This window comes from Rhinolophus hipposideros, assembly GCF_964194185.1.
Source record: "Rhinolophus hipposideros genome assembly, chromosome: 6".
Classification (NCBI taxonomy): Eukaryota; Metazoa; Chordata; class Mammalia; order Chiroptera; family Rhinolophidae; genus Rhinolophus; species Rhinolophus hipposideros.
In genome coordinates, this window is record NC_138052.1 from 38,550,625 (window position 1) to 38,575,722 (window position 25,098).

Sequence of the window (25,098 nt, forward strand, 5' to 3'; positions counted from 1 at the left end):
AATTGTCTGATCCAAAGTGGCTGGGATTTCTCTGCACTCATATACTGGTTTTATTACACTTGGGCTTGAAAAGGAGCATAGTGAGGTGTGGATAGGTCAGAAGACCTCTGATTCAACCCTAATCCTGACACTAAATGGCTAAGAAATCTTGGGAAATTAGTTAGTCTCTCAAAACCTCAAATTTCTGGTCTATAATATTAGTAAGGCCTTCCCATGAGGTGTGTGGATAGAATTCAACGAGCTGTCTACCAAGGGCACTTACAATAGAAAAAGCTGGCAAAATCATGTTGGCACATAGTAGTCACTCAGTAAATGTTGTGTCTTTCTCCCGTCTCCTCCTCTTGCCACACTCTCCCAAATACAAATGACAAAGTGGAATTTAACTTTTACCTAAAAATGTTACCTCAATATAGTAGTATTACATGTTGCCAAACCAAAGTGAAATTCACCTATTCACTAAATAAATTGTGATGAACCACACTTTTATCATCTATTTATTCTCTGCTAGAAGCCTGTTTTCCAGCTTATGTATGAAGTTTAAGGTTATTATACAAAACCAATATAATACTCAAGTAGCTATTTTAAAATAATAATAATTTCTAAAATTAAAGTAACTGAAATTATTTGTCTATGTGACCTAAATACCAACGTAACTGTTTTTCCCCACTGTTATATATCTGTATTTTCATATATGAATTTCTCCTTCTGTACTTGATTTTATCAAGTTTCAAAACATAAGTGACTTTAAGCAACATGATTTTGTCACCATTTCCATGAAAAAGAATGATCCATTGGAAACCAAATTCCAAATTGGGGGTCTTCACTTGGCCCTTGTCTCTCTTTTTATTCAGACATTTTTATTCTTTCATGCAGATAAGAGACTTTAGGCTATGATCCCAATATAAACACATTTATATGGCCCATAAAGAAGAAGAACAGAATTTGGGTATTCATTGTAGACTGAAAGAATTTGTGTAGTTGGATAACATGTTTTGGAAATAATAGTGAAAAGAACTATCACTTTTTAAACATATGCTGGGAACTTGCTAAGCACTGTATATACGTAGAGCCTGAGATAGTTATAATTCCATTTTATAGATGCGTAAATCAAGGTTCAGAGAAGAACCTTGACTGATAGTTCATTTACAGAGGTGAAGGTAGGAACCCAGAGCCATATGAACTCGTGCCCATGCTCTCAACCATCACTGCTCTGTACTATCTCCAAAAGAAAAAAATACATTGTTAGTCCCAAGAATATCAGAGAGAAAGTGGTCAGCAGTACATTTCAAGAAGCAATCAACATCAAGATCTCAGAATAGAATCCTTGCATTTAATTGAGAGACCTTGAGTGCATTATGTATTGTTTCTAGCACTCAAGTTTATCCTCTGTAAGATGAGGAGACTTTTACCTACTTCATAGATTTGTCGTGAGGATTTTGTGGCACAATGCTTATAAAGCCAAGGCACGGCGCCAGGTACACCATAAGTGTACAAGGAAATGGTCTATTGATATTATTTCTTTCCCTACAAGACTCTGCTGTTCTCATAATACATTTACTATCGTACCTGGGACATAGGTAGTCACTCAGTAAATGTTGCGTCTTGCTCCCTTCTCCTCCTCTTGCCACACTCTCCCAAATACAACTGACAACGTGGGAATGTGACCTTTATTTAAAGATGTTACCTCAATATAGCAGTAGTACGTGTTGTAAAACCTAAGTGAAATTAATCTCTTTACCAAGTAAATTGATCTGGTGTCTTCTTTCAGTTCCTGACCACTGTTATGCTTAAGTGATAACAGGGAACAAGGAAACAGGGCTTCCCTGGAACTGCTTGTCCGAGGATAGGTTGATGACCTTTAGTATCATTAAAGGGTTCACATGTATGCCACAATACGAGGTAAAATTCATGTTACAAGTAAGCACATACACAGGAAGCTGCCCAGAGTGCCACACAGCTCCGGATACTTTATGGCCTCCTAGGGTGGCATCGTACAAGGAAGCCTAATATTCAGTACAGCACTGAGATATGAGCTGTTGTTTGTATTACTCAAGGTCACTTATGGTGCCTTCACTGTTCATCAACCCCACTGGCTACTTGTAATACTATGGCTTTGGGATTTCACACCGAAAGTCATTGTGGCTTCTCATCATCAGATCTAGAAACATCCTGCCTGCCCTGTTTAGCCACAGAGATCATTTTTAGAGTTCCAAGAAAGGGAGACATATTGAGTTGGTTTGTTTCCTCAATGTGGTTTTTATTACCTAAACAGACACATAATCCCAGAACCAAGCAATAAAGACTTTTAATATAACCAAAATGGATACATAAACTTGGCCATTACTCAAGTGGTCCTTAGAACCCCAACAGAGGGCATAATCCTGGAGTAGTGGAAATTAAATGACTATATATACTCGTATGTATGTAAAGCTCAAAGAATCAGTGCCTGCAACTGTTAGCTATGAAACTGTGAGTGACATAGCATGTAAAATAAATATGAAGAGAAGAGTGGGCCACGGAAATGAAAGGAATAAAAAAAGCAAGCATTTCTTACCCTGCATCTTCTCACACACAAACCCGTAATGTTCTTTTCCACAGTCTTCAAAATACCATTTTCCAGTGAAATGAAAATTAGGATTACTTGACAGCAAAGCACAGAGAGGAATGTGTTTTTCAACTTTGGTGGTGTCATGACTTGGAATCTTTAAAAGAATACATGTTGTCAAAAAAGTGGTAACATAACATTATTAAAACTTTGACATTTTTATTAAGGACATAATTTTAAAAATTCAAACACCATTATTCTTTTGTTTGCATTTAATAAACCTGTTCAAAAATCACTTCATAACCTAAAACAAAAAATTCTTGTGATGAGTAAAGTAATTACATTTACGGAACATATAAAAATTATATGAAATTACATTATTAAAATATAGTAATAACCAACTAATAAAAATGATGCCTACAAAATATAGGAAGTAAAAAAAACTTTAGCCAACAAATCTTGAATTGAATCTCTTGCTAAAATGACTTCTAAAAAATAAATGTTAAAACTTACATTTATTATATCAAATGGAGACCAGTTAGAATATACCACAGGCTTTCCATTTAGCCATTTTTCATAATCATCATTTTGTAACCCTATCCACACATTAGTGGTCTGGCCAAAAAGATTCATAGTAATGAAAGCTGAAAAATAAGAATACATTATAAAATTTAATATTATATAAACCATTTGGGTAATCAGCCAATTCTGTTCATAGCCATGATTTTATTTAATTGACAGCAAAACTTAATTACCAATCAATTGTCAGAATTTGTTACTTTGTCCTTATTAAGGTAATGCAGTCTGTTTCACTTTTGTTTCAGTTTAAATTGACAGAAATTAGCTGGCTAAGCCTGAGATTTCATCATATCATTAACAAAACAATTTCCAGTGCTCACTGAATGCCTTTCTTAACCAAAGAGGATTTATTTGCTATGTTCAAACTAAAGTGTATAATTGCCTAAATATCTAATAAAGGTGTAGAGGTAAATTTAAAGGGATGTATAAAATTATACCATGCAATTATAATAGACTATACCTCAGATTATTTTAGCCATTTTGAAATACAGATCTTAAATATGTCCTTATTCTTTCCACTACTACTAGTGTGATAAAAGGCTCCAAAAACCAACAGTTTATAAGCAATGCAGTGTCTTAACTTTTACAGGTATGATACGAACCTTATAGGTAAAACAGAAAATTCATGAAAATACTGGTTTGGAGATGTTAGTTTTCAGGGGGAATATTTTAATAAATACTTGAATAGAAATGCTTAGTTTTGCCTGACTAAACACATGAGTACCTTGCTCCACCTCATTTTCAATGGCGACCAGTGTTCCCCCTTCTTCCACACAGAAACTTTGAGCAGATGTCCAGTTCTTCCCACCGCTCGGGTCTTTGGGGATTTTCACCAAAAGGCACTATGAAAAATGTCAAAAACATTCATTTCTGCAATTTTATAATGAATTAACAATTTCCCAAAGACAATGAGGAGCAGTCTTGAAAACTCTTTATGATTTTCTTGGGCAGAAATGACTCCTTTTGTCTTTAAGCTGCTCCAAAGGTGTGAAGGTAAAAACAAAGAGGACCAGCTTTCAGAGTGAGTCAATGCCTAGCTCTCATTTGCATCAGGCAGGAACAGAAACAAGGATGTGTTTTGTCATGTGAGGATATCGGAACAAGGTTTCTTGCTCAATGAAAAATAGTATGCCTTTTAAAACGGAGACAGCTTGATTGCAAAGTTTATGGTGGCAGATTTTAATCTAAAAAAAAAAACCTTTCTGTGGGAGGTTGATAACAGCGTAGTTCAATTTCATTTGGAAACATATATCCTCACTGTAAATGAGAAAGAAATACTGGGGAGTCAAAACCACATTAGGTATTTAAATTCACCAAGAACGTGGAATCAGCTATGTGGTCAGGAAGACCATGAGAAAAAGCGAGAAGAGAAAACAGGAGCCCAAGGAGAAGAGAAGCTAGGGCAGGACGAAGGAAACCTAGGAAGGAGAAATAAGAGGGAGGGTGCCCAACTATGTCAAACGAACACAAAAAGAAAGCTGTGGAATTTGGCAGTGAGAGTCGGTTGTTACTCATGAGAGATCCTGTCTGTGCATTGCAGGGGTTTACTCACTGTGGGAGGAGCAATGGAACAGTAACTACTAGGCAGGACAGGCAGTGTTGAAGGAAAGCCATCCCCATCTTCACTCCCCCACAAGCTCAGTGCAATTTAAACGTTAGTAGGGCCAGATGGAGTCGAGGAGAGAAAGAGAAAAGAGAAAAGCTATAACACATCCAGAAAAGTCAGGGGAGACTTTATTCAAAGGATATTCCATGGGAATATTCTCTCATCAATAAACATAGACAACCCTAAGCATTGGTCGGTCAGGTCTCAAGATTTTGCCACTGGAAAAAAATCTCAGCTACAAGATAATTCGAGGCTAGTGTGGAAGCCTACACTTGAGAGAGCCTCCTTCCCCATCCTCCTCTGGAATGGCATCCTTCCTCATCCTCCTTTACTCTCTAAAGGTGTCAGTCTTCCATCCCTTCTCCCCCATTATAAATTCCTTAAAAAGCCAAGAGACTAAATATTGCTCCTCTTTGAACATCACAATAAAGAAGGTCACCAATAAATATTTATGGAAAGAAATTAAAGCCAATAGACTCTGAAATGATTGTCAAATAACATTCTCAGGTATTCTAGACTTAGTCCAGTGGTTCCCAAATGGGGCCACTTTGCCCCGTGGGGGATGGGGATATTTTGAAAATGTCTGGAGACAGTTTTGGTTTTCACAGCTTGAGGTACGGGGGTTGCTATTGGCATCTAGTGACCAGGGATGCGGCTAAACATTCTATAATGGCTGGGTCAGTCCCCCAGAACCAAGGATTTTCCAGCCCCAAATGTCAGTCTTGCCCAGGTAATTCTTTCCAGAACTCAGTCCTGATCATGTCATTCTTCAGTGTAAAGCCTTCAGGGATTTTTCCACTGTTCTTAGTATGAAAACCAAAAACCCTGATGGAGACTGATACTGAGTTACCAACTAAAAGAGGAAGGACATTTTCAATTCTGGTTCCTTTTACTTTGTTTGCTTCACAAAGAAATTGAATTGGCTTTAAAGGATTTTCATTTTACGACTACTGTTCTTTTATCTACTTCTTTAATTTTTCCTCTTTCCTCTAATTACAAATTCCAAAGAGTGGCACATACTAATTATTAGGAAGTCTTATCATTTAATGCGAGTTTACCTTGCGTCAGATAGTCACACTAATGAACCATTCATAAATACCAGTGAACCTTATTGGTTCAGTTGGCTGAATAAGTCTCTCCAGAAAACACACACACATATGCTCCCCCTCTTCTTCCACCCCTGCCCCCAACGTTTGCCTCAGCCAAGATTTACTAGCTTGACTATATGAGTGTGGCCTCCCATTACCAGGACTTCACTGTTTCTAAAAATATATCATATTTACTAACACACTTTGAAATGGTGTCCTTAGTAATTAAAGCACGGCAACAAGAAGAAGTACACCATCCTTAATTTTAAACTGTTTATTTACTAATTTGCAAAACGTGATCAAGTTTAACACCTCTCTGATTATGACAGTAAATGAGGGACATCCTCCTGTATTCTAAACAAGTTTTGAATATAAAATTCTTTTTTGTCTCCAAGTCATTTCCAGCTCAAAATTTAAAAATAGCATTCAGGAACTTGCCCCCAGACTTGGTCCTTTCGCAGTGTTCTTTTGTTTTTTTTACTTCCCTAGATCTAGGTTTCATCATTTTTTGTTTGTTTGTTTGTTTCAGGTGCACAAAACAACGTAATAGTTAGACATTTACACCCCTCACCAAGTGGTAATCCCCCTCCCCCTATCTATTACCCCTCTGATGTCATATATAGCTCTTAAAATTCCATTGACTCTATTCCCTACGCTGTACTCCACATCCTATGACTATGTATATGTTAAACTACAGTTGACATTCAGTATTATTCAGCTTCGGGTGTGCAGTGCAGTGGTCAGGCATCTGCACCGTCCGTGATGTGGTCTCCCAGTGTTCTTACTGACATTGAATGACACAGTCAGTGCTGCATTTATACAAGCCTGAAACCTAGGAGTCATCCTTGCCCTCCAACTCCATCCCCCCTTCAATCCCACCCTTTGGAAATCCCATGTCTCAGTCCCCCAACCATCCCCACTGCCCCACAGTCACCATCTGTCACCATCATCATAGCCCAAGCTACTAATCTCTTGCCTGGACTATTGAAATAAGTTTTTAACTGCTCTCACCTTTCTCACTCTTGCACTCTTCTAGTCTAGCCTTGGCGCTGAAGCTTGAGTGATTCGTTTCAAAACTCAATCCTGATCATGTCCCTCTTTAGTTAAAACCCTTCAGGGATTTCTCATTGCTCTTAGGATAAAAACCAGAAACTCTAACATGATATCACTCTTGCCTACTTTCATTCCCCTTCCCACATTATGGATCTCTATTCTTCCTTTAGTTTCTTCCATAGTTTCTCTGTCATATTCCCTCTCACCACAGGATATTAGCACATGCTGTTCCTCCTACTTTTAATGTTTCCTGTCCTTCTGACCACCTCAGTCAGCTCCTCCAGTTACACAGTTTTCTAGAACTTTGTAAGTCTCCTTCATCACGTGTCACAGTTTTAAATTATACTTATTTTCCTAATTGATTTACTAATGTTTGTTCCTCTTCTAGTCTATAAGCTCCAAAAGAGAGTGATTGTGTGTATTTTTCCTCACCATTAAGTTACCAATATCCAACACAGTTAAATGAATGAATGAATGAAATTCTAAGAACTTGAAAAAATTTTTAAAAGAAGAGGAAGTATTTTTTACAGAAAACCTATGTTGTGCATGAAATAAAATATTGGTTAATCCCAAACCAGATGGTGCAAAGCAGCCATTAGCACTTCATTCAGGTCCCTCAACAAAAATATGTAAGTAGAAACACAAGAGTTAATCTCACACACACACAAATAAACACACACACAGAATTTCTTCGTCCCACAGCTGCTGTGACAAGTATCTTAGATGATTCATTCTTCCTGGGGTAGTCCTTGCTCAAGCTTCTTTTATGCCCTCAAACACAGAGGAAATCATTTATGAACAATCAAAAAGTTGCTTCACTTCTGGTATCTGTTTTAAAACTCTACACGTTAGATCATTAATCAACCAACTAAGATTTTTTTTTCTTAGAAATAACCAATCAAAATTAGTCTTAGGAAGTTGACAAACAAGAAGCAAAGTTTTTTTTTTTTTTCATTCTTCAATATCCTGTTTTAATTTACTTTGTATATATTCTCACAAATCAGATTACTAGATGATATGGCAGATCTATACCAATTTACATTCCCACCAACACTGCCTAAAGTTTCCCGCTTCTCCACATCCTTCCCAGCACTTATCTCTTATCTTCTCTATGATGGTCAAACAGGTTTGAGGCGATGTTTCCTTGTGGCTTTGATTTGCGTTTTGCTGCTGATTAGTGATGTTTAGTATATTTCATGAACCTGTTCATCATCTGTGTGTGTTTTCTGAGGGGGGGGAATCTGTCCAGATAACTCCGTCCATTTTAAACTGCATTATTTGGTTTCTTGTAATTGAGTTGTCTGAGTTCTTCATACGTTTTGGATATTAATTCCTTATCAGATATATGATTTTCAAATACAAGAAGCAAAGTTTAATGGGACATAATATATTGAAACTCATTCAGAACTGTGAAGTTAGTAATGTCTGTCATTGCTCTCTCCCAGTTTTTCTTCTCTAGTTTTTTTTTTTCTTAATTAATCAGGGGAACCATCCCTAATGGGGTCTCCACTCCTATTAGTTATCAATCCTGTTACCAGCTTTTCTAATAATCTGATACACTCACTTATTCCAAGGTGTAGATGACAGATGAGTCAATCTCAGAAAGATCTCTCTTAAAAGAAATAAAGAAAAGAGTTAAGGCAAATGAGTAAGGCACCAGTGGTGGGCTTTTGGCCATTAATATGCAGGGGAAGGCACTGTGGACGGAGAGACACACTTGGGGACCCTGAAACCTCACTCTGTAAAAGATCACCTTCTGACGCAGCCTGCTGTGACAGTATCTTTAGTAATCAAATCATCTGAATAACTTGAAGACTAAGTTGTGCAACTGTTGCATTGTTTGGCAAATATTGGCTACACACTAGAATAACTGAGGGAGCGTTTAAAAAATACTGATGCCTGGATCCCATGCAGATCAATTAAATCAGAATCTTTAGGATGTCACTGGACCTTGATATTTTTAAAAAGCTCACCTGGTGGATTCTAAATATTTGATCAGGGCTGTGAATCCCAATCCAGCTGTTAGTTATCAGTAAAGGTTTTAAAAAAATACTCTGAGCTACACGGAGGGTGTTTTAATCCTGCTTCACAGCTAGCTTCAGAAAGCCCTTCTCCTCTCATGTATGTGTCTGTGCTTTACTCATGCCCTTCTCTATTCCCCTCAAAGGAAGCATTTGCTTGCTCTTTGCATGGGGTCGGCCCTACCATCCCTGTTCCTGTGCCCATATGGGTACATACTCCCTGTGCTTACCCAGGAAGAAAATGGCATAGGGCTAAACTGTGTGGCTAAAAACATTTGGGGAAAAGATAACAACCAAGGGCTGAATCAAAATTAACCATTGTGAGTTTCTAAGAATTATTTCTTTAATGCCATGGATTTGAGAATTTCCTTAAGACATCCTCTTTTATAGATGGGAGGACTGATGACTTTGTACTTAGTAACGAGAACAGTTGTGTTCATGCTTCCGGGTTGGTCAATGTCTGTATCAAAAATGTGAATTTTAGACAAGATAGGTATTTCTTTGTGTCTGTTCCCTACAGACCTTGGCCAGGATGCATTTGTTATAATAGTTGTGAAAAACTAGCAGGCACAATAATTAGCTAAAAATGGACCAAAACCTAAATATAAGAGCTAAAACCACAAAGCTCTTAGAAGAAAACATAAGGGATACATTTTCAGGGCCTGGGAGTTGGCAAGGTGTGCTTAGCTATGATGCCCAAAGCACAAGCAGCAAAAGAAAAATGAGATAAATTGGACTTCATTACAACGAAAAACTTCTGTGCATCAAAGGACATTATCAAAAGAGTAGAAAGACAACCTACATAATGGGAGAAAATATTTGCCAAACACATATCTGATAGGTGTTAAATATCCACAATATATAAAACTTCCTATAACTCAACAACAAAAAGACAAATAACCTAATTTAAAAATAGGGAAAGGACTTGAACAGACATTTTCCCAAAGATGATATACAAATGGCCATTAAGTACATGAAAAGATGCTCAAAACCATTAGCCGTTAGGGAATGTAAATCACAACCACATGAGATGACACTACAATGAGCTAGGATGGTACCAATAAAAAAGACACATAATAACAAATGTTGACAAGGATGTGGAGAAATTGCTGGCATACATTGCCAACAGGATTGTAAAATGGTTCAGCCATTGTGGAAAACAGTTTGTCGATTCCTCAAAAAGTTAAATCTAGAATTACCACGTGACCCAGCAATCCTACTCCTAGGTAAAAGAATTGAAAACACGGACTCTAAGGGATACTTGTATGTCAATGTTCATTGCAGATTTACTCACAATAGCCAAAAAATGAAAGCAACCTAAGTCTATCAACAGATTAATGGATAAACAAAATGTGGTATCTATCTTCATACAATGGAATATTATTCAGCCATAAAAACGAATGAAGTTCTGATATATGCTATAACATGGATGAACCTCTAAACATTATTTTAAGTGAAATAAGCCAGATACAAAAGGACAAATATATATGAAATCATCCAACAAAAACAGTCATGAGGTGGAAGAAACTCAAATGTCCATTGATGGATGAATGGAAAAAACAAAATTATATATGTATATATATAATTTAATGTATATAAAATTTATTATATATATTATATGTATAATATATATAACACACATACATATATACGGAGGTTACCAAAAAATATATACACATTTTAAGAAAGGAAAAAACTATTAAAATTGTAATGATATATACTGATAACAAAAGATGAGTATAGGTTATGTGTATACATTTTTTTGGCACCCTTGCTGTGTGTGTGTGTGTGTGTGTGTGTGTGTGTGTGTTTGTGTGTCTGTGTGTGTGTAGTGTATGCCTTTATATATATGCCTTTATATATATATAATATATACAATATATATATTATATATCATATATATTATATAGTATTTATATATAAAGGCATATATATATATGTAAAGGCATATTATTCAGTCTTAAAAAAGGAGGAAAACTCTGACACATGCTGCAACATAGATGAATCTGGAGGACATAATGCTAAGTGAAATAGGCCAGTCACCAAAGGACAAATACTCTATGATTCCACTTATATGCAGTATCTGAAGCAAGCAAAGTAATAGAGACAGAAAACAGAACGGTGGTTGCCAGGGGCTGGGCGTGGGGAGAATGAGGGGTTATTGTTTAATGAGTCTGGAGTTTCAGTTTTGCAAGATGAAAATGGTCTGCAGACTCACTGCATAACAATATGAATATATTTTACACGATTGCACTATGCACATAAAAATGGTTAAGATGATAAATTCTATATTATGTAAATTTTATCTCAACTAAAAAAATCAGTGCCAAATATGTAGTGGGTGCTCAGTACATGTGTGTAAAATCCCAGTGGCCACATTTCACAAATTAATAATGAGAGGAAGGTCACCAAGGAGAGACTGCCCTGCCAATACCACTGAACATAGAGATTAAACACTGGCTGTCCACAACTGAAGGGTAACCATTTAAAATTTGGGATGCATTTTAATTACTCTCACCTAAGGCCTATAAAGTTATTTTATTATAAAGCAAAAGGAGTGTATGGGAAGTCTGAGCCTGAATTGGAGGCAGTAGCTAGAATAATAAATCTGGTCTGCAATATCCCCACTGGCAATTAAAAAAAAATCAATTCTGCATGGAAGCACCAACTTGACGAGGCTCAAGAAGCCATTGATGAGGTACATTATTAGTCAGTCAATTCACAAGGCAGGCAGAGCTATGCCAGGTCTAGGCAGGAAGGAGATGACAGAGTGTGGGCCCTCTGGAGTTGACAGCTCATTTGGGAGCAGGGCCTAAGATACCCGCACACCCATGCACACACACATCTCAACTAATGAAATAGTCATACAGCACAATGAATGACTGAATATACAAAAACTGAATATACAAATGAAGCGTGGTGTCAAGGCTGTTTCTGACAAACACTTCTTATTCCAAGAGGTTTGTTTTTAAAATCGAAAGCTTCTCAAATCTCTTAAAAGTTGTGATAAAAAAATTCCAGGTCCAGTGGACAAATCATGATTTCTCAAAGACACACCCACTTTTCCATTACTTGCTAAAATTAATATCTACAAAAGAGAACGTCTGAAAACAAGTTTACCTTATAGTTAAAATATAGCCATCCTTTGGGACACGTTCCATGCTGTTTCGGTGTATCTTTCTCTTTCTCTATGACCCAAAACTTTTTTCGCTTACAGACACTAGGCATAGAAGCTGAACACTCTTCACTAGCCCAGAGTCCTGGAGGGGAAAATGGATTAGACATGACTAGAAACAATGGCGACTCTTTGTAGACATTCTCTATTGAACACTATGCTCATGACTGCCATGATTTAATATAATTTGTTTTTTAAATCTAGAAATTGAACTAAATTTAACTACTAATCATGGAGTTCTCTAGGGATAAGCGCTAACTGAGCAAGGGGCCAAAATCAGTCATTCTAATTCAAGAATGTAGGAATTTTGCACAGGCAAAAAACAAACAAATAACTAAATAAACAAATACTACAGCTGAAATCACAGAACTGATTTAAGTCCTAAGAATATTTGACTTGGTAGGCAAAGGAATACTTTGTAGAGTAATATTTTTGTTTTAAAATATTCAACGTCAATATAAAGAGAGAGAAAAGATTCTAAAACAACAGAGGATCATTTCTACTTTATCATTCTTTTTTTTCTCTTTACAATTCTTTAGAAAATATAATAATGTAGAAGACTTAGCTCATGAACTTCTAAGAAAGAAGGTCAGAATCCTGACCCTTGAACAAAACAGGCACACGTATGGACATGCCCTCAGGAAGCTATAGCCAAAGTCATAAGCCGCCTGGAAAATGTTTTTTCATTTAGAAACACTGTATTTTCAGAGGTTAGAGAATGCATTTCACTAGCATTCAAGTTATAAATTCCAGAACAGGACAAGGGTGCATGTTAATTGCGAGGGCAGAATCAGTTTTCTAGTATGAGGGATATGAGCCAAAAAGATGATGGCATTTTGAAGGAGGCGCTGGAATGTTATTTTCGGTGCAGAGTAGCTTCTATTCTTCCAGAATCACAAAACAGCCTTTCCATAGGCTGTTGTGACACCTGCTGGCAAAAGCAAGCTGATTAACCACAAGGTTTTGTTCTTTCCTAAATTTCTCTAAAGATGTGTACATACACCTAAGATTGCTTTCCATGTTTATCCTGCTCCTGACTTGGCGCACAATTTTGTTATGAATGTGTCAGAGTTGGAAACATCATTATCTTTTATTGGATAGAAAGAGTGGGATGGATATAAGTGGACAATCAACCTAAGAAACACTGTGCTGATGAATAGAATTAACAAAACAGTCTTCAACATACATGTATTTCTAAATCCCACTTGCAAACAGTTGGTGGTCTAAGGCATGCAGCAATGAATGCCATTTCTGAATTCAAGTAGATTTTTTTCTTAAATAGGAAATTGGAAGTAAATTTCATAGAGGTTAAAGATCTGGCCAGTTATAAACTGGATACTAGGAAGAGATTAAAAAATGGGCCCATACTGAAATTTTACAGGGAATAGTATTGGGCATGCATAGTTTTGACCCATTTCAATGGGCCCATTTTCGGTGCTGTTTTGGTTCATGAGGAAGGACTTATCTGGATGTAAATTATTTCCGCATTGATGCATGGAATAACCTGTAGGAATGGCCATCCTTAAGCCTAAGACTGATGAAATTGAACACATTCAGTTGAAAAGCAAAATAACCAAACTAAACTTTCTCATTGAACCAATGCAATGAAAAGTCTCCTGCAAATTATTAGTGTGTATTATAAACCCCAAAATGGATGAATAAAATAACCTGTTATGGATGATATGAAGCCACATCTCTGGCTCTGATTATTCATAGATCCTTCTCTTCCTTTGTCCCAATTCTGGTAGATTACAGGGGTTCCATCTCTCCAGCTGTAGGAAAATTAAAAATTTTAAGGTCTTCTCTCACTCTGCACGTGCAGTCTCCAACACTATTCTTGGAGTACTGGGGTATGGATTGAAGGCATAATGTTTTAGTAAGTTAAAAAATATACTCATGTCTTTGGTTAGGAACATAAAAATTTATAAGCTAAAGATAATGTTTGAAACCTGTTCAACAAATTGATCACTAAGATCCTGTCCAATCATTCTGCAAATAAACCTGCCAAACAAAATTAAATGCAAATTAATCTAGGTCCATACCGAAATTCATCATTGGCTCTTTCTTCTCGAAGTCCAATCCACCAATTAACACCATACTTTGATAGCTATTCCAAAAAAAAAAAAAAAGAGAGAGAGAGAGAAAGAAAGAAAATGTCAGCATTTATTCAGTTGTTTTCCTTTTTCATTATTGAGATTAATGGGGCTGCTGTTAATAGCTTTCTATTCTTCAGTATTTTACCCAATTATCTAAAGTACATACACTAAGGCCTGGCATCTTGAGAAAATCTGAAACTTCATTATTCTAAACTATTCCCTCCTCATTATGAAGGAAAATTGGAATCAAATATTGAAAATAATTTTAGTTTCATACAACACATGCAATATCTTTCTTACAACTTTCCCTATGTATTTAATAGTAAATTTTGTCTCATAATTGGGATATAAAAAGTAATATTGTAAAATAAAATGGACTGTAGATTCCTTTTTTAAAATACTAAAAATGTAGTGGTTTGTCCTCTTAGTGATTTATAGAAGTTCATCACATATGTCACACTATTTGAAAAACAATTCAAGACACAAAGACATCAATAGTAAAAAGATTTTGAATTTTAGGCATTAGTCTGATTGGTAAGCTTTTAAACTGAGTATTAGCACCCTCCCACATTCAAATACAGAGATACAATAAAGGACGAAACAATACTACCGAATTTCCAGTGTTTGACAACTAGAAAATTATCCTTTTATATTTTATTGATTTTGCACTATTATTTATAACACAGATATCAGTACAATACTGTATAAAATTGAAACACAATGCACGTGCACGTGCTCACAGACACACATGAAAACAGATGCAATGCTGGACATATGACCCAGGAAATTGAAATTCCCTCTTAAACTAGAAAAGGAGAAGAGGCAATAAGCATTCCTCTAAAATCTCTAAATCAACATACTCTATTGTGTGTGTGTGTGTGAAATGTAACCCAATATTGTATGCAAAAACCTGTTAATTTGAAGGCATTATATATTTAAATTTGCACTTCCATTTCCTCTGTAAAGACTTGGGCATACATTTTATAGATATGTATATGTACATTTTACACACATGTACACACACACAGTGCCAAAATAATGTATACAAATTTTAAGAAAGGAAAACTGTATTAAAATTGTAATACTCAATATATACCAATAACAAAAGATGAATACAAATCACGTTTGACTTCTGCAATTACAAGAGGTGCTCAAAGTGGTGACCATCAGTGTTCAGACACTTCTGATTATGGCGAACTACTGCTTGAGCAACATTGACCAAAGTGTTGTCAAAGTGTTGTATACATTTTTTTGGCACCCCCAGTGTGTGTGTGTGTGTGTGTGTGTGTGTGTGTGTGTGTGTAACATAATTTTTTCCCATGTGACTTTCAAGTCATAATAAAAGAACCACATAGCTCTCTAACACTAATTTATAAACAGGTATTTTTACTCCTTAAGCATTGTGGCTGTCTGCCATATCAGCAATTTGAGAATAATACAACATGGAGCAACTATAATTTTTGATCCCTGAGGTGTTGTTTCATGGACGTGTTCTCACATGCTGAATTTAGATTCCTGTTGTCAGACTTTGGAATGGTTCCACTGAGACTAGCTGTGAACTCAGTGGGAGAACCACAACAATTTTTTCAATCTAAAGAGGTCTCACGTGCAACAATAGTGGAAATCACAGCCTGACTGTTACTGCCCCAATTAAGGACCTCTAAAGAAAAATTATAACTAGTGCATCTTAAGTGACATATTTATTACTACCTCAATTATAGCATGGTAATCTTCCACATGGCACATCATAACCTGTTATAATATGGAAACAGAACTGCAAAGGACAAGCTAGAAGATACCCAGAGTGAAAAATCCAATGGATGTTTTAAATTTTAGCATAGGTATAAAACCATAACAATGGAAGACATTGAAACTGTTTTATATAAAAGAATATTAAAATTGAATGACTATGGATTTTGTAATATCAGTTATGTTTTATTACAGACAGCCATTCCAGATAGCATCATGGGTAGAACACTACCAAAAAAAAAACACACAGCAATAGCCAATGTATTAATCTACTAAACAATAAAAGGAAAAACAAACCATCATCTCTTAAAAATGTTTCCATAAAAATAGCAAAACAAAGTCATTTTAAGGGTTTAAATTACCAGACTTTGAAAAAATTACTAATAAATTTGATATATGTTTTTTGTTAGAAATATTTAAAATTAATTTTTAAAAGTAAGAGAAAATCAAAATTTTAAAATTCAAATATTGCACAAACACAGCATAAAAATGTTAGCCGAATGGAGAAAGTGGCTAGTAGTTCATGTCAAACTTTCAGTTTTTTACTTCGTTTGGCACTGATTTGACCTACCAGATGGCTCAAAAAACAGATACTCAAAAATTCAGTCTCATCATGCCTTGTGGGCCTCTGTTATTCATACGGAAACTACTGACTCATCACTTTTCCAAGATGGGCACATTTCGTTAAAAAAAACTTAATGCTTCAGATTTTTAAAACTGTACCCATCTTTCTTTTTCAATAATTAGTTCTTCCCCTCAAAAATGTCATTTGTTTTCGCATTTCTGAGTTACTACTTTACATGTTTAGTTTCTCCTCCTGGAATAAAATAACTTGTGGACTAATTCATTCCAGTAGGCTGTTCTTAGGTATGGGATTTCTTTCTTATGAAATGTAAATGGTCACCATAAATACCACCACTACCACCAACAAAAAGTGCCTAACATGGCCACAAATTATGCAGAAATAAGAATTGCTTTAGAAATCTACAACTTCCTTTTTTCTAAATTGACACCCTATCCTGTTGGATCCCTTTCCCCTTTCTTAGTCTCCACATCCTATACCATCCAATAATTTTATTTTGTAGCACAGTGTGGTGTTAGATCAGCCAACTGTTCACCCGTAATATGGACAGGGTAGTCTTTATTAATGTGGTCACAGGCTGGGTAACAATTTTGCCATATAAGACACCACAAGGCATTTCTTGTTTGAGATCACAACTGTATCTCGTCTTCAATTAGATCATGGTACTATGACTTCTCAAACTGCTAACCCCATGGGTTTTACTGTTCCCTGTTTGGGAGGTATTAACTTCACCATTCCTACTGGCCTCCCAACCAGTGAAGATTGGAAGAATCAAATAAGAGAAAGTTGAAGAAAAAAGACCTGCAGATGTTCCCAAGAGAGCTAAACTGTTGGAAAGATCAAAGAGGCCCTTCATTATTCATGTCTGAGACAGAGCTGGAGCCATCTTTGGCAGGAGGGGTTTTAGAACCAGCATTTTAATATAATTAAGTCATTGTGCTTTTTCCTACCCTTGAGGCTACCAGCAGAGGGTTTTTTAATGATGTTGTAAGTCAAATGGCTTGGGGTCACTTCCAAAGTCCACCACTTAGCAACTGTGCAACCAAATCGCTGTGCTTCTCTGGAGTGTTAGCCTCCTCATCTGTAAAAGGTACTAGTAACAGACTCCCCACAGAGTTCTTGGAAAGATTAAATGCCATCAAATATGAGTACCTAGCACAACACCTGACACTGTTATCATAAGTATTGGCCCAAATGAGATGTGTGCTTTGCCATGTTGATGGATTGGTTTTCAGCCATTCATCGGATGTTTTGTTATTACCACCAGGGTGAGGAGTCTGCTGTCTAGCTAAAGAAATAAACATATTTTCTGACATCATAATATGCAATTTGTTGATACTTAACATTACGATTTTGGCTTGAGTGTTCCATTTATTTGCTGAAGCGGAAGGGTGGTAAAATAGCTCACAAACAAATAGTGGGGAACCTCTGGTTCCGGTGGCTGGTCTTCCACTGAGTCTCTGTGGGACTGTGGGGTGGTCACCTAAACCCTCTGTTTCTCAGCATTGCCATCAACACTCCGTAGCAGTCCTGACCTGCCTGCATCTCACAGGCAGTGCGGGCGTCCAACAGGATTACAGAAACGAGAAAGCCCCATGAGTGGTGAGGAAGACATTTCTCTTACAAGTAAAGAATGCTTAGATACGAGACCTTTGTTTTAAAGGTCAACTTACAAACATGGAAAAGTGGTAGAGCAAGAAAGGATTACTGGAGATTATGAAATAATGTTAAATTACAGAAAAAGAAGAAAGGCTTTTTCTTACTTTCCAAAGGTTCTTAGGGAAAATTGGAAGTGAGGTTTTCCATCCTCAGTTCCTCCTTGGTAATTTGTACATACTGCTTCCTTTTTACTTACTATGTCCCATTATTTCCAGCTTTTTAAAAATGGAGACTGCATCTCATTTTTGTGTGCTTCATATTTCTGTGCCTTTGACAAATACCAGAGTGCCCAACACATACCTCGTGCTCAATAAATGCTTGTTGAAGAAATACACTGAAAATGTACTCTATTCCTTGACAGTCTATTTCTAATATCATTTAACAGGTTTTGTATGCTCATTTCTAATTAGCCTAGCTCCTCAAAAGAGTAAGTCTAGTTTTTATCTTAAGTTCAAGTGGAAAACCATTTCTTACCATTTTCTGTATTATACAGTAAATCTTGACAAACTTAAAAATATTGTACTCTTTGAAGTAAAATTCAAAACTTTAAAAGAGCTATGCAACCCTATCCCAGGTACTCTTTGTCCCTCATTTGTGCTTTATTTTCCTCCCTGCCATTTATCCATTTATCTTTTCCAAAATATTATGTAATTCTATTTACTTATATTGATTATGGTATTTCTTCCCAGACTAATCTCCCAGAGAGCAATAATATTGGCTTATTTTAATCACTGATAAAGCCCTAGAAGAGTAGACTCTGAATAAATATGTGTTGAATGATTAAAAGAACCTCACAGAAGCAGTAAAACTCTACTTAACCATTGTTGCTAATAAAGAAAGAAGAAGAACAACAACAAAAGAATAAAAGAAGTGAAATGACTGACCAACATAATAAACCTGTGTTTCTATTATTTTCTCTTAATCTCTGTATCAGAAAAAAACAGTTCTCAAAAATCTATGGTTTTTAACGAAATGTAAATAAGTGTCTAAAGTCAAAGGAAAAAAAAATTCCCCAAGGACAGAAGAAGGAGCTATGCTCTAAGTTTCTCATGGTTAATTGTATTCAACTACCGCTCTTATTTTGCTGTGGATGAATTCTTGCTCATGTGCAGAATGAATTGTGAGAAGATCACTGTGCAGCCAGCTACAGACAAACTCAAAGGAGGACCATTCCGAAGCATAGGTATGAAAAAGGTACTCTGCGTCGTGATAAAAGAGCCAGGGTGCATCTGAAAGAAAAATAAACAATGCAAATGATGCAAAAACTGTTGACTGATATAATGCAGACTTAAATAGGATATGCTATGATTGACCCGAAATTCATAATTTGGTTACACAGCATTTAAAAAAAAATTTGTGTGTGTGTATAAACAAATATATTTACACACATACATATATAATTTTCTTATTTTCCTTGGTCTATCTCCTATAAGAAACCTTCATTTGTATTCAAAGTTCTGGGGTAGATGCATATTTGAAAACCAGGTGTCATGAAAATGGAGTTAAGCTTTGATATTAGTCTTCAATCATATTTAGTGACATTTATTAAGTCGATTATTTATTAATTATTGATTTGTTAATTTGAACAAATTAGTTCTAGATTGACCTAAGAAAAAAGAGACTTGATTGGAGGACTGTAATATACAGTAATGGTATGTAATAGCACATACTTAGAAATTCAAGACAGTTCTTACCGTACTGGTACCAGGGTGGAATTTTGGGTCTCACATCTGCAAAGTGAAAGCAAACCACCTTGAGTGTCCTTTTCTCACAGGTGTGCGATCTCTAAATTACTTCAGCTCTAAACAATATTTTGTACTTCACCTTTCAAAGACCATTTGAAAACCAGGTACTTTGTGCTGTTTGGTATATAGATAGTTCTCATACTTGAAGAGGAGGCTCAAGGAAGGCCCCTGATTAAAGAAGGAAGGACATGACCACTTGTTGAGGGCCTACTGTGTGTCACACACTGTGCTAGGTGTTTTTCACTTACTCATTTGACAAGTAATTTTGTTTGCTTGTAATGTGACCATGACATTTCTTCCAGATTGTATTCACAAAACATAACACTCCACAATATAGTCGATTATCCTCATTTCCTGTAACTGACTTAGCATACTGCACTGGTGTCTTTTCTCATTCCCCTATAATATATTCTTTGCTAAAATAGTACAATGTGGTTCATCATGGAGGTTGTTGGTACTGTGGTCCAGGGTGCTTACGTTTTAGATCTCTGTAACTCTTCACTTGGGAAAATGCTATAGATTATTAGAAAGCAGGCCTACAGTAAAGATATTATGAACATTTTTACCTCTTGGAATTTTGCATATCCATTCGCGTTTGGAACCACAGTGCGAGGGCAGCAATGTTTTATTTGCCTTATAAACAGCACAGTTTCTTGCATCTTCTCCAAAATAAGTATTGTCTAAAAATGAAGAGACAACCTGCAGCAGATGAAGTTCATTATTCCTTAATGATGATCCCCCACAAAAAGTTTCAAAAGATCAAAAAAAGCCACCCTTGTAAATAAATCACAATAGATTTCTGGAGGAAGCTTCAGAAATATCTGGATATGATTCCAGTTAAAGGTTGTTCCACATTTGTAAAAAACGGGCTAATCAAACTTTAGCATTTTTTTCTTATAGATGTGCTTTTTTTTTTTAAAAAGAGGCATGCTACTCCTTCCTCCATAAGGGACAAATCATATGCATGCTTCCTTCTGAACCGGCCACTGTTTCCGCCCTGGCAGGATCAGGCTAGCCCTGGGATACTGGGTTAAACTTAGAGGCTCAGGGATCTGTCAGATTTGAGTCTCACCTTTGATGTAGATTCTTGTGTACAGACACTAAGCTATTACTCTCTAATCACTAAATTCTAAGTCATCACTAGCTTTAATCAGGAAACTATCCAACACTTTCCATGAATAATCACACAACAGGGGTATTAAATAAAGATTCAACCTTCTCAATGATTTAATGACTATCTGACAGAAGAGTGGATGGACTGCAAGTCAATTTAGGGTGAAAATTTGGAAAAAAGAGGATGTTTTGAACCATTTATACTCCTCGTCAAACATGTAACTTAAATATATATAAGCTATGATTCAGCATGACTTTGAATATCCAGTGGGGAGTGGTGACAGACTTATTGCACTGCTTCATGATTTTATCTCATTTACTTCAAACCAACATTGTGTATTTCACTCCTGTTACTAATGAGTTCGTTTCGCTAAATCAAAACGAAGAAGTTTCAACTTCTACATACTACATTTCATTGTCAAGTGCCATATTGACGTTAGCCACCCAACTGTGCCAAGTGGTTCCAGGGCCACATGTTTTGAATTCATTTCCTTTTCTTTGGCTTGAAAAGACTTACAGGAGTTCCATCCGACCACTCCCAAGAGTCAGCATTCAGTGGGTTTCTTTTATTAAATCCAATCCAGAACTGCCTTTCTTCTGTCCTGTGAAGAGAACAAAAATTTGGCCTTTCCTATTGAACTCATAACATTATGAAAAAAATTCAGGTAAGTATTTGTATGTGCAGGAAATAGCTGATGCTACTGGCAGGCCTGAGAAAGTCAAATAAACATTTATTCAACATTTCCTCTGTGCAAAACATGAGCTCTGAAATGAACTGAGAGGAGATTTAGCCAGGACTCCTATTTCTCTTGGTTTGTATGGGGAACTCATACATATGCCATTGGGGAAAAGTCAGCCCATGTTGAGAACATGGCTTCCTCATGTCCATTAGAAATGGCAACACCTTTTAATCAGGACAAGAACACATGAAAGCAAGTTGGCAAGAAATTTTGGAACTTCTCTTCCCTAGAGAACTTCTTAGTACTTTACTCTGCTTTGATTTGTTGCTCTTTTATCACATGTTCATGTATTCTCTAACGGTTAATCATCACCACCACCCCCATTTAAGAAAAGGTACATGACAGTTTGGTTTTTTGGATTTTTTACAGATCCCAATGGAAATGTTTCCGCAGTGAATCAGTCTGAGGCACAGTAGATTAACTTCAGCAGTCACCACCCAGTTAGACTTGGTGAGAAGCCCCACAGAGAACCATCCTCCTTCCTATCAGGCGGAGGACAAACATGTCACACCACAGAGTACTCCATAAATCAAACAATTGTACAACAAGCCATCTCACTAAGATCATTTTCTGAGAATGATTTTGAAGAATTAAAAATGTAAAAGATTCAGAAGTCACGACAGATGCTTTATTTTCCTTATGCAGAGAAACAAGATTATTTTGAAGCACCCCTACTTGGATATTTGAGCTCCTCTCCCCAGACGATAAAAGTGAATGTAAAATGTGACTTAGAAAATCCAAGAGATCACTGGGGCCCGGTTGGTTACTGCCATGTTTACGTTTATGCTCTTATACGTACGCTGCGGAAAGGTGGACATGCTGCCTCACGGTTAAACCAGGCATATTAATCTCAACGTCCTAGCCTAGAAACCCACGTACTCTCCCTGTACTGAGCACTTTTTCTTTCTTTCCTCATTAAAGTCAGAGTTCTACAGTTTTCCTGTTATATATTGGCTCCTAGAAGATGAATTAGTATTTATTTTCTCTCTATCAATTTCCTAAAATTGTATAATTCCTAATAATGCAATATAATAATATAAACAGTAAAATAGAAATAGAAAAGCAGTGCCATAGGAAGGAGAAATACATATGCTAACTATGAGAATTGGTTTATTTGCAATAACTAAGCATCAGATTTGGCTGAACTCCCTGGTAGTCAGGGCAAAAGGAAAACATATATTATATAGCTTTTGTGATTAGGTGCTGAAGATTAAGAACTTGATAGATGGTTGGCATTAAATTCTACTAGAAATTCCAAGTGTGAGAACCTACATAGATAGAAATGACATAATGATATGTGATCTTACGGAAAACGTGGAAGCAGTTTGCATGTGGTTGTTCCATACACCAAAGCTCACTATATACAAGTATGCAAGTATGTTTTGCAAAGGGCTAAAATCATGAAGCAAAGTTACAGCTTCAAACAATGGAGATTATTATGTACTCCTTGGACTTGTGGCCCCACTCCTAGCTAAAAATCCAACTAAACCAGAAGCTTCTTGAACTTTTCTTGAGCCTCGCAGAATCTTGATTCAGCAACTCTGATGTGAGACCAGAGGACTGTATGTTAAAAGGTGTCCCAAGAGAATGTGATCATCGGCAGCCAGATTTGGGAATCATGGTCAGCATATCCTGCAGAGACTAGCAATTCCATGGGATGTTGAAAAGTGTTCTCAAAAAAAGAGTTCTGTGGTTAGAGAAAGTGGTTCCATCTAGAAGTTTTTACAAAGCTAATGTATGTGGCAAATTTCCAAGATTGTACATTGCTTTGCAAACATTTGACCACAAGATCCCCCTTTTTCCCCCCCACAGAGTACTCTATAAGACTCACTTTGGGAGATGGTATCAAAGATTCCCACCTTGAAGGTCAATTTTGTAGTTTCTGGGGATCAATAGTTTGACGTTACATATTAACATTCATATGTATTCCAAAGGAAACTTATGGGGAAGGTCTGAATTTTCCTCAGAAATTATTTCTGAATTTTCTCTGAGATTCAGGTGTCTCATTGAGACTCCAGATTTCCAGAGCTTGGAGCAGAGTATGTGGTGTTACACTTGTTTTCATTAATTAAATGTATGGAGCCATGGAGGCGTGACACCCCCACCCCTTAGACCACAACATCCTCGGGGGCAGGATTTTGTCTGCCACGTCTATTGGATTGTCCAGCCAGGTATGCGTATAACATTTTGGGAATATCTTTCATACAAGATATTCTTAAAATATATTCTGACAAGAACATTCGAGAAAGAGGTCAAGGGCTGGGGAGACTTACTATAAGAGGACATGGTAGCTGTCTTCAAATATTTAAATATAGAGTAGGCTTGATCTATATTGCTCTGGCTTACTAGAAAGTTGATCTTGGGAACCAGCCTCCAACAATGGAATGGGCTTCCTCCCAAGTAAGAAGCATGCTGGAACTTAAAGGAACTGAAAGAAATTATGCAGACAGTGGATGACCACGGGGACATGGTAGAAGGAATGCCTGCGTGTGGGTAGAAGGTAGCTCAAGATCTCTTATGTTTTTTTCCAATTTACATTTAATTGATTTTCTAACTCCATGGAATTCAAGATTCTGTAACTTTGCAAGATGGATGCAAATAAGTGAGCACCTGTTTCCTCAAATGTGAATTAGAAGATTGGCTTGGATTATTTTAATCAGTGGGACTTCCTTTTTCTTCAAACAAAATATTCTATGGACTCCTACTATATACAAAATAACTAGAAGTGGAGCTGGTTGGAGATGCTCTGATGAGTCAGTGAGCAAGGAACCAGGAATTCTGCCTACTTCGCCCCCTCCTGCTCTTGGGTTTCCAGGCCCCTCGTGATCCTTATACCACACTTTGAAAACCACTAGACTAGATGATTACTGAGTTAGTCAGAAAAGTTCTAAAATTCTGATGTGAGGCACACAGACAAGATTTTAAATATCAAAACAATTGTCACTTCATTCTTTGTTTTATGGAATTAGAACTTAGTGCAATATAAATATAAAACCATATATATGATATATGAGATATATATGATATATATGTAATATATATCACATATATACATATATCATATGATATATATGTAATATATATCATATATCATACATATATGATATACATATATACTGTGTATATATATGGCATATATATACACGGTATATATGGCATATATATATACCGTGTATATATCATATATGTACCATATATATGATACATATATATATATATCATATATATATCATAACTAGTGGCCAGTTGATCCTAAGCTTGAAACAAATACTTGAGATTTTAAACAAATATTTGGGATACTTGTCCCTAAGTAGCCATTACTGGGAGACCAAATATTTCATTGTAA

The 25,098-nt window shown here is 36.3% G+C and overlaps 1 protein-coding gene across 1 annotated transcript in view; it reads right to left on the reverse strand.

Moving 5' to 3' along the window:
* Positions 1-25,098, reverse strand: part of PLA2R1 (phospholipase A2 receptor 1) — a 100,594-nt gene that overhangs the window by 13,187 nt on the left and 62,309 nt on the right. Inside the window, exons 14-23 of the mRNA XM_081051918.1 lie at positions 21,530-21,614; positions 20,466-20,598; positions 19,849-19,884; positions 19,226-19,383; positions 14,110-14,174; positions 13,736-13,839; positions 12,013-12,152; positions 3,849-3,966; positions 3,059-3,189; positions 2,555-2,702 (exon numbers count right to left, since the gene is read on the reverse strand). Coding sequence (XP_080908044.1) covers positions 2,555-2,702; positions 3,059-3,189; positions 3,849-3,966; positions 12,013-12,152; positions 13,736-13,839; positions 14,110-14,174; positions 19,226-19,383; positions 19,849-19,884; positions 20,466-20,598; positions 21,530-21,614 — 1,118 coding nt within the window. The remainder of the gene's footprint in view (positions 1-2,554; positions 2,703-3,058; positions 3,190-3,848; positions 3,967-12,012; positions 12,153-13,735; positions 13,840-14,109; positions 14,175-19,225; positions 19,384-19,848; positions 19,885-20,465; positions 20,599-21,529; positions 21,615-25,098) is intronic.